This window comes from Siniperca chuatsi, linkage group LG22, assembly GCF_020085105.1.
Source record: "Siniperca chuatsi isolate FFG_IHB_CAS linkage group LG22, ASM2008510v1, whole genome shotgun sequence".
Classification (NCBI taxonomy): domain Eukaryota; kingdom Metazoa; phylum Chordata; class Actinopteri; order Centrarchiformes; family Sinipercidae; genus Siniperca; species Siniperca chuatsi.
In genome coordinates this window covers 22,701,606-22,712,565 of record NC_058063.1, presented here as the reverse complement: position 1 = coordinate 22,712,565, position 10,960 = coordinate 22,701,606, and the positions used below count along the sequence as shown (strand labels likewise).

The 10,960-nt window shown below is 47.0% G+C and overlaps 1 protein-coding gene across 1 annotated transcript in view; it reads left to right on the top strand.

Moving 5' to 3' along the window:
• The window catches only part of LOC122870323 (coiled-coil domain-containing protein 171-like), a 20,056-nt gene extending 12,613 nt beyond the window's left edge, over positions 1–7,443 (top strand). The window contains exons 18-26 of the mRNA XM_044184479.1: positions 161–283; positions 941–1,122; positions 1,292–1,435; positions 1,537–1,716; positions 2,386–2,531; positions 2,931–2,985; positions 3,213–3,344; positions 3,446–3,598; positions 4,714–7,443. Of these exons, the coding sequence (XP_044040414.1) occupies positions 161–283; positions 941–1,122; positions 1,292–1,435; positions 1,537–1,716; positions 2,386–2,531; positions 2,931–2,985; positions 3,213–3,344; positions 3,446–3,598; positions 4,714–4,929 (1,331 nt within the window). The 3' untranslated portion in view covers positions 4,930–7,443. The remainder of the gene's footprint in view (positions 1–160; positions 284–940; positions 1,123–1,291; positions 1,436–1,536; positions 1,717–2,385; positions 2,532–2,930; positions 2,986–3,212; positions 3,345–3,445; positions 3,599–4,713) is intronic.
• Positions 7,444–10,960: the final 3,517 nt, after the last annotated feature.

Below are 10,960 nucleotides of genomic sequence, written 5' to 3'. Positions count from 1 at the left end.
ATGTCGTGTTCGCGTTTTAACGCGGCGCCGTTTAGTCCAGGAACCAGAATCACCGACGTCCTCAAACGTGCCGATCGTTTGGTTTGATTTCAAGCTCACTGATTGGATGATTTAAAGTCTCTGTGTGTTCTGATTTATTTCATTTGAATTTATGTTTCAGATAAAGATGATGATGATGATGAAGGTCGCGAGGGTGCGTTCGCTCGCTGGCTTCGCTCTAAACGTCTCTCCTCCGCCATTCTGTCCTCCATGGCCGACCTGCAGAGGGCGCTAGCACACACTGGTAACACACACACACACACACACACACACACACTAACACACACACACACACACGCAGACACACACTGGTAACACACGCACACACGCACACTGGTAACCACGCACACACACACACACTGGTAACCACACACACACGCACACACTGGTAACACACACACACACACACACACACACACACACACACTGGTAACCACACACACACACGTACACACACACACACACACACACACTGGTAACCACACACGCACGCGCGCACACACACACGCACACACTGGTAACCACACACACACACACACACACACGCACACACTGGTAAACACACGGGTAAACACACACGTGCGCGCACGCACACACACACACACACACACACGCACACACTGGTAACCACACACACACACACACCCACACACACACACACACACACACACACACACACTGGTAACCACACACACACACACACACACTGGTAACCACACACACACACACACACTGGTAACCACACACACACACACACACACACACACACACACACACACACACACACACACACACACACACACACGCACACACACACACTGGTAAACACACACACACACACACACACTCAGTTCTGCAGTTTTTCCATCACGGAAGTTTACGTCTCTTCCTGACTCTCTAGGCTCCTCCCCTGCAGACGTGATGTCAGCGGCTCGTTCTGGTTTGTCCCGCCTCCTCGTGCACCTTCTCGACCAATCAGACGCGGCGTCCGGCCCGTCCCCCCGCGGCGTGGACGAGGACACGCTGTGCGGCCGGCTGAGGCTCGGCCTGAGCAGACTGACGCCTCCGCAGCCCGACATGAAGGTCGCTCAACAATACACACACGTTTCTTATGTGTGTGTGTGTGTGTGTGTGTGTGTGTTTATTAATGTAATGGCGCAGTGGCTGTAATACTAGCAGTGAATGCAGTAGTAGTAGTATCAGCAGCAGTCGGTCAGCTGACCTTTGACCTCTGTGTGTCCCCCCCCATCAGGCGCTGGTGTCCGCCCTCCAGCAGCACTTCCTGCTCTTCAGCCAACGACTGCACTCGGCCGAGGTGGAGAGGCGGAGCCTGAGGCTGGAGGTGGCCAATCTGAAGAGAGGACTGCGACAGGAGAGAGAGGAGACCTGCAGGACGGTGAGGCTCGACACACACACACCTTTACCGTCTGTCTGATGAACACACACGCCTGACTCACCTGCGTGTGTGTGTGTGTGTGTGTGTGTGTGTGCGTGCAGGTCCCAGCAGAGCGGTTCAGCAGTGTGTGCGTGGAGCTCCGCCAGGCTCTGAGCCGGGAACAGGAAGCTCACGCGCTCGTCCAGGAACAGACCAATCAGCTGCACGCACTGCAGCTCCAAGTCAACGCACACACCGCCGAGCGCACCGACGCGCAGCGCGCCCTGAGCCAGGCCACACAGGTACGCTCTCAAATTAGGCTTTATTTGAATCCACCCGTTACATGTATACGTTTCTGCTCCACCACCTGCTGCAGCAGGTACATTTCATCCTCTCTGTAGCAGAGAGCATCCACCTGAGCAACAGGTGACGACAGCTGCCGATCCGACGCGTCTGATTTGGCTACTTCCTGGCGAACGCACCGTTCTGACGTAACCGATCCAAAACCAAAACGTTGTGCTCCTTCTCGGGTCGAACCTGAACACACGGACGCGATACGCGTATTTTTATATGCGCTGCGCACTCGCACTTCCCGAGGAAGTCGTTAAGTCCGATGTCCATTGCGAATAAATGATTCAGAAATCCGCTAAGAAATCGCAGAAAAAAGACACTTCAGAACTTGCCCGAGAATCATCATGTTTTAACGTTTTCTTCGGTATCACAGTAATCCAGTGACGGCTGTCTGTACAGCCACGAGTACGCCGCGAACTGGAGCCGCTAACGGCTGATTCAGCTACGTTTTAAAGATGCCAATTTTTGATTTAATGTAAATTTGGTAAATGGACACCTGCAAGTCACAACCGTGGGAGCGTCACCCGTCTCTGCCCTCAGCCCACATGATGTAGTATAATTCCAGGTAACATGAGATTATACTAATTGTGGACTCGTTTTGATAAATCCTCTGTCTCTAGTCTCTGTCGGAGGCCCGGCAGGAGGTGAGCCGGAAGGAGCGCTCGCTGAGGATTCTGGGTAAGCACCTGTCGGGGGTTCAGAGGGAGAGGAAGCAGCTGGAGGAGAGACTGCAGCGAGTCGAGGACAAGCTGAGGGACGCCACCAGGTGACACTCACCTTTCCTTGTTCTCTTATAGGAGGTTGTTTCATTTTAAGGGATAATTGTGTGTGTGTGTGAATCACCACGAACACACACACCGTCCTGCTGCCCCAAACACTCACTACAGCACCACACGTGGATTCATCCGCCGCTGGAAGTAGTCCCCAACAGACGCTCTGTTTCCTCCTGTTGGTCTGATAGAAACTGCAGCGAGCAGCTGTTTGAGGGCGTTTTTCGGAAATTTCCGTCTTCTTCAGCACTTTAATCTCACAACCAAACGATAAATAACACACAACTTACAACGTCTGCCTTCATCAGAAGCCGTGTACTCTTAAAAACGAGTGTTTGAATCGTTATGTTTGATGAATCAACAGTAAATTTATTTTATTATTCTGTCTTTCCCAGACGTACGGATTGTCTGATCAGCGGCATAAAGGCTGCAGAGAAGAGCTACAAGGAGGTGACGACGCACACACGTATACATGCACACATGAGATATATATATATATCTATATATATATATATATATATATATATATATATATATATATATATATATATCTATATATATATCTATATATATATAGATATATATATCTATATATATCTATATATATATAGATATATATATACACAGAACACACACACGTTTACACAGCTGGTAACACAACGCTCTGCGCTCTTAAGGTCAGAGAAAGCCTCGTCCAGTCACGTCACTCCCTGTCAGCTCAGCCCCGCCCCCTGCTGTTACCCAGGGAACACCTGGAGCTGAGCGGAGCAGAGAGCATCATGGGAGCTCCCGAGGTGGCAGCGTGCCAGGTAACAGAGGAGGAAGACTTCCCTCGTTCTGTGCCTTTTTGAAAGCACATCGTCTTTGTTCGCTCGCGGTTTTATTGCTCCGCCTCTCTCTCTCTCCGCAGAGTCTTCTCTCCACCTTCTCTCAGCTCTATCACACCTGCAGCTCCAGGATCGACTGGCTGGAGCAGGAAGTCTCCGCCCACCGCAGTCATGTGACCGCGCTGCGCAGCGAGCTGCAGGACGCCTGTCTCCGCGACAACCTGGCCTACGTCCCAGTGAGATGTTTAATTATAGATTTCGACGTCACTGTTGGTTTCGTTGTGTATTTGTATGCTGTCCTCACCAGTGCCGGAGCGATCGGGCGATTCATTGATTAGCCAGAGAGTCAAATACTCTTTCAAGTCGTTTATCAAGCGAAAGTGTCCGATATCTCCAGCGTTTCTTTCGCTTCCTGTCACTGTAAGCGTTTTGGGTTTTCGGACTGTTGGACAAAACGAGACATTTTATAGACTAAACTTATCTCTGAATCGATTAATCAAAGAAAATAATCGCCATCAGTGAGGAAACAACCGTCACAGCCCTGTTATAGATTAACTTACCCAGGTCTGGTATTTACAGCGTGCTGGTCGTTCAAACGTGGTTGTAGCCAACGTTTCAGAAACGCTGAGGTCAGGAGTCCAAGCCTTCTTCACAGATTTAAATACATCGTGTCGTCAAATACTCGAATCAGCCTGTAGAATAAAAAAATACAGAGCACACTGAAACTGGATCGGTTAAATTCCCGACGGAAAAATTCACAAATTGAACGTCGAGCTGCTAATGATAACAAATGGAGCCTGAAAGGAGCCTGAAAGGAGCCTGAATGGAGCCTGAAAGGAGCCTGAATGGAGCCTGAAAGGAGCCTGAAAGGAGCCTGAAAGGAGCCTGAATGGAGCCTGAATGGAGCCTGATCAGAACTGATCGGATGTCCCGTCAGGTTATGTGCCGTCTGGTTTGTTTTAAACTGCCTGCTGGAAATTTCAAAACAAATGAATCAAGATAGAAGTAAAACATTTCGGTGCTGTAAATCCAGTTTAAGTCTCGCTGTTCTTCTTCTCTGCCTTTGCTCGTTTTCTCTTATGCTCAATAAGCCAAATATTATATTTCATATATATTTCTGACGTTAGCGGAGTCGCTGTTCATTTCAGGGCAGGAGGGAAACTGCTGACGTCAGCTAAGATGAGAAAAGCAAAATGGCACATAACAATCAAACAATCAAAGAAAGGCATGGAGAGTGCTTTTAATTCATATCTGAATAACAGTTTTAACCTTTTTTTTTTTAGATGATTTAGTTTTGTGTGCAAAAAAATAAAATGAAAATAATAATAATTTCTCTCTGTCGGTGTTTCAGGTGGCTGAGTTTCCCGAAACCTTTCCGTTCGCTGACGTGGAAACGCCTCAACCCGTTCCGCTCTCTGATTTGTCGAAGGAGCCATCAGTCGGTTTAAGTACCGCCCCCTCCCAGACAAGCCCCGCCCCCTCCCCTCCCCTCTCCAAACCCCCCAGGGCCAAAACGAAGGAGAAGAAAGCCGCGAAGAAGAACAGAGGAGGACACGTGAGAAGATAGACGGACGGACAGACAGGAAGTGAGAGAGACAAAAAGACCGCCCACTTCCTGTTGTAGTTTTAGCTGTTTGTAGTCCTGGAGATCCTGGAATACTATTTTCCAGACAGGGAAGGACTGGAGAGAATCAGAGTCTTAGTTTTGGAAAGTCATGGAAAAGTTTTGGGGTTTTGTGTGTGTTGAGGTCATGGAAACTCTTCAACATACTCATGGAAAGTCCTGGAAAGATGTGAAGTCGTTCATCAGTGTGTGTGTGTGTGTGTGTGTTCACTACACACACACACACACACACACACACACAGCTGTTTAGTGACAGACAACTGAAGGCCATATGGTCGTTTTGTGTGTGTGTGTGTGTAACCTTCAGTAAAATGTTCCTGCTCCTGAAAGTGCTCGTTCGTGTGACCGCAGGTTTGATTCCAGCCGGTCAGCCATTCAATAACACGTTTAACCCGGTTGCTGTAAATATACATCAGTGATCAGACCTTATTGTGGAAGCGTGGCTCTCTTATTTGAACTGTATTTTATTTATTTATTTATTTACTTACGTGTTTGACTTTGCAGAAACCTGGTTACCGTACGCACGCCAGGAGAAAGCTACCCGGGGAAATCAGGTTTAACCGGCCCCCGATTCGTTTACGTGACATTTTAAAAAAAACACCAGCTCGCTCGAGGGAGCCGAACTAAAGTTCACGTAAACGCACTGCGATAAAGGCAAAACACCGAAAAGAAGAAAGTCTTTTAATGCGACCAAAGCTGCGAACAGATGCTCACGCGAGGTCACTTCGTGCGCGGCCATCTTGTGACAGCGCGGGCAGAACTGCAGAGCGGCTCTGTTGTTACGTCTACGGCAGTGAATTACCGCCAGCTCGGCGTCGGTTTCAGTTCCTTCAGGCGGACAGAAACTAAACCACAGGACTTCAGGGCCTCGCTCGTGTCAGATGAGAGGACCTGCCTTCTCGACTCGGTGCTTGTACTTGACGGCTTTAGTTTCTTTACAGATCGCAGTGTTTCATCCCCTTCCTGTCCAGGGAAAACCCCGTATCTCCAGGTGTTAGTGACGAGCTGAAGGATGAAGAGTTTCCTTCATGTGCTGAGGAAACGTCGAGTTTTTAGAGATGCGTGGTTCTCGCAGGACGGCGACGCTACAGACACGTGATGACCTTATAGACCATGATGCATTGCTGCAGGTTAAACTACCCAACAGTATATAAAGCAGTTAAAATGAGCTCAACCTTAAACGTCTGCATCAGTAAAATGCAACACACACATGAATGCAGAAACATCAGATATAATAAACACTGACAGGAAGCGTTTTACTGCACAGGGACGACTTTTACTGTCACACTTTCTCTACATGTTGATGATTATACTTATATACTTTTACTTAAGTAGGTTTTGAATGCAGGACTGTTACTTTCACAGTGTGGTGTTTGTACTTTTACTGAAGTAAAGCGTCTGAAAAACCAGATGTTAAAAACATGTAGATGCATCCATCTCTCTACGACGCGACGTTTGCTCCCCTGAAGTGCAACTCATGCTGAGTGATAGCAGCTAGGTGATAGCAGCTAGGTGATAGCAGCCGAGTGATAGCAGCTAGGTGATAGCAGCCGAGTGATAGCAGCTAGGTGATAGCAGCCGAGTGATAGCAGCTAGGTGATAGCAGCTAGGTGATAGCAGCCGAGTGATAGCAGCCGGGTGATAGCAGCCGAGTGATAGCAGCTAGGTGATAGCAGCTGGGTGATAGCAGCCCGGTGATAGCAGCCGAGTGATAGCAGCTAGGTGATAGCAGCCGAGTGATAGCAGCCGAGTGATAGCAGCGAGTGATAGCAGCTAGGTGATAGCAGCTAGGTGATAGCAGCCGAGTGATAGCAGCCGAGTGATAGCAGCTGAGGAAGCTGCCGCAGCGTCTTACCTGAGTGGTGATGGAGCTGAACTCAGACTTGTTGATTTACCTGCGCGATCATTTTGGAGGCTGTTGACTGTTAATTAAACGGCACTACAAACACTTTGAACACAAACTGAACCTTATAACCTCCATGAATATATTGCAGGACCATTGTGTCGTGCCGGGCCGCGTCACTTTCAGCGAGGCTCGCCCGATGAACTGGCGGGCGTGAGGCGCTCGAAACGAGCCGAAGATGCTGGAAATGTAGAAACGAAGTGAGAAAAGTTTTCAACCAGAAGAAGAAAAACACGACAAACATCTTACTACTGCTGCATCAGCACCACTGAGTGTGTGTGTGTGTGTGTGTGTGTGTGTGTGTGGCTTGTTTTATTATGTTCGTGGGGTCCCACTATACTTGTGGGGTCCGACAGCTTTGTGGGGACCAAAATGCTGGACCCCACAAGTTTAAAGAGCTGTTTGGTTTTAGGGTTAGGCACTGAGGTGTGATCGTTAAGGTTAGGAGCTAGGCAATCTATTATGTCAATGGCACGTCCTCACGAATATAGTAACACACTGATGTGTGTGTGTGTGTGAAGTCTTCGCCTCTGTGGATTTCTATCAAAGTGTGATTTCTATCAAAGTGTAAAAAAAAAAAAACCCCGTCCTTACGCTCACACACCCTCCGGCTCTGTGTGTGTGTGTGTGTGTGTGTGTGTTGAGACGTCTTTTACAAAGCGACTTAATCTTCTGTCACACACACACACACACACACACACACACACACACACACACACACACACAGACTTGTGCTGATTCAGCCAAACAGGATTGTCCTTTTTCCTACTGAGATGTTTGTGTTTTCTCTCTCCTCCTCGGTTCACTTCAGACTTCAGACTTCAGGTTTTTCTCTCTTTCCCCAAAAATATATTTTCCCAAAAATTTTGAGTTTGATTTTTTTTTTGGGGTAAATATAAACCACTGAGAAATGCCTTTCAAAATTGCTGACGTGAGTTTCATGTGAGGAAAAAACTTATTTCTACAGTAACGCTGTCTGTTTTAGCCAATCGAGGTCTTTCTGTTGTCAGATGTCAGACGTGTATGAACCCGACTGTAATCCATCAAACCTGACAAATAGTATTTAAGTAAAATGAAGCTCCTATGGTGGACGTACCAAGACGTAAACACACGTTTAGCTCATAGTTTCACTTCGCTGAAACCAAGCACGGCTCTCGAGCGCTGGTCCGACGTGTTGACGTGCAGCAGGTTATCGCTGCAAGAGCTCCGGACAAACCTCGTGCGAGACAGTCATTAGCATCAGTTCTTCACACGATCTCCTCTCTTCGTCTACTGAGCTTAGTTCTGTTTGCTTTTTTACTGAGTCCCCTGTTTGCGTTAGCGTAGCCTTCGATATTTTGGTTTTATTATATTTATACTGATGGGGCTCTTCAAGACCTCACTTTTTTTGTATGAAAATGTTTTTTTGAGCCCACGAGCTTTAAAATCTCCGTGTGGACGGAAAACTTTTTCCTCTCGGAGCTCTCCTTATGTTGGCAGTAACCGGTGTGACTGGCGGACAGCGGGGGCCATTAAAGCTCTTACTCTCTTTCTTCATTTCTTAACTCTCCTGTCAGTCGTTTTCAATGGAGCGGCTAGCTTAGCTTAGCATCACAGACAGGACAGCTGACTCTGGTGTTTCCATTTAGTCACGCGCACACAGAGATGACGTTTGAGGTTTATTCAGCAGGAGACGTCCAGCGTTGCGGTCAGAGTTTGTCCCGCTCTCAAACGACAGATTAAGTTTAATTCCTGATGAAGCAGCAGCTTCTCAGATTGTGCATCCCGCTGCAAGTGACAAATCTGAAGCGGGCTGAGACGTGATGAATTCCCTCAGAGGATAAAACGCATAATCCCAAAACAAAGAGAAGCTCCGGCGCCGAGCGACACAACGGGATCACAGACTTTTACTGCCTCTGGCTCTGCATTTCAAAATGACCAGCAGCTGCTTCAACAACAGCACAACATAAAGTCTTCATGGGCTGAAAAACAGATATTAAATGCAGAAGCCGACGCTCGCCACGCTGTCGTTACCCAAAACTGAAATGCACACGTGCAGTATTTACAAGGGTTAAGGCAAACCCACCCAACAAGTCCATTATAGTCATCCGTCGCTGGAATAAAACGCCAGAATTGAATGTTTCTGCAAAACCCCTGATTACGTTCAATGCCGATGTTTTTAAAAAAAAATCTATCTTTCTGCAATTGTGCGCGCGGCAAATTCAGTATGGTGGGGGTTAGGGCGCCATCGTGGTTACGGTCGGGCAACAAATATCGTGGATACGTTCCATAACATTTTGATTGCAGGTTTGTGACGGAGCACAAACTCGAGTCTACTGAATAAACGTTGGACCTGCTAAACGCCCATCCACCACCCTGATCTCCACACCTTCACTTTCCGCCTCGCCTCGTAAAGCGCTGGCTGTAACTTGTCCGACATGGAGGAATACCGGGCTGGAAAAAAAGCCTCTGAAGACTTTTTCCGTGTTCCTGCTGAGGTTTTGCTATGTGGTTGGTTGGCAGGGGGTTTATCAAGATATTTGTGCAATACAATAAATGCACAGTGAGACAATTAGTATTTCATCTTTTCACCTTTTTAATAATAAAGACGTGACTAAAGTAAATTTATGATTTCCTCAGTTTTTAATTCAAATACTGGATCAGAAAAATCCCCCAAAATGATCCCTTCTGCCGAACCAACAACAGCAAACACAGACAGAGACACACCGGATAGCTTTTTAGCTGATTCCTGAGTCATTTTTTTCAGTAAAATGCTGCCGACTGTATTGTTTTGTTTACCTCAGTCTCTGGGTCAGTGTCAGCCCTCTGGTATCTTTGATAAAGCTGTCTGGACGCGGGTCCCTGTAAATAAATCAGCTCACGGCTTCAGCAACGGTTTGGCCTTCAACCTGGAGGAACTAGGGGCCAGTTGGACGTAGCGTTAGCTGCTAATGCTAGCGTTACTCGTCTTGTTTTTGACTTCTCCCCTCGTTAACTTTACTGTCAGCGCGCTCGTCGCTGCAGAATTTGGATCAGGATGAGATCTGTGGCTGTGTTTGTCTTTGCTGCCACAACCTTTTACGTTATGCGGTTCTGGGTGGTTGGCGTGGTGGTTTTGGTTGGTTACTGGAGGTTACTGCAGATGGTTGACAAATCCCAACATAAAGTGTGTTGGTGAGGTGTTGTTTCACCACAAGAACAGCTTCAGCGCTGCTCATCAGAGATTCTTCAGGAACTCGATGAACAGCTTTCTTCTCAAAGTTATTCCCTCATTTGGCGTTTTGAAGGTGGAGGACAGCGCTCTTAGTTAGCATCATTTTCACCAGACGATTCAAAGAAGCATGTGCAGTTCGGTATGTTTGTACATTCATTTATTCAAAATGTATCATTTAAGTTTGTCACCCATCTGTATGTCTGACTGCTGTCGCTGCTGCTGTGATCAGCTGAAGAAGGAAAGTAAAGATGGGAAGAAGTTCGGAAGAAAAAGACGAAACAGAACGAATTAATTTATCTCCGGGTTGCGATGCATTCCCTAAAACTCTTGACGATGTCTAAAAGTCGTCGTGTCGTGCTGAAACAAGAATGTTTCCCAAATTTTCACTTTCACAACAGCCGTATTTATCTGCATCTACAACATTGCAGCCTTTAGAAAATATGTAGTGAAGTCAAAAGTATAATATTTTATAATATGTCCCTGTGAAATGTGGCCTCGTCTCATTCTGGAGCGAAACACTCGACTTTGAGACCGCAAAATGTGAAAAAAACCAACTTAATCCTATGTTATCCTTTCAAACACGCCATCGCCACTTTGCTGCATCTGAACTGTTAAAGTGGGGGACTTTAATCCTCCGCTCGCTCCTGAAACTGTAACAGGATTAAACATTTGAAAAGGGCGTCCTTTCATTGGATATCGGAGCGTGCAGAGTGGCGGACGCACAGGCTGAAACTTGTATTTCTCTATCATCATCAAACTTGTTTTTCGGCGTTGAAGCCTTCTGTTCGTTGGAAGAAGAATAAAAAATAAAAGTACAAAAACAATGAATTAAAAAATGTCCTGTTTTTGCTCTGCCCCTACCTTTATGAATATTCACC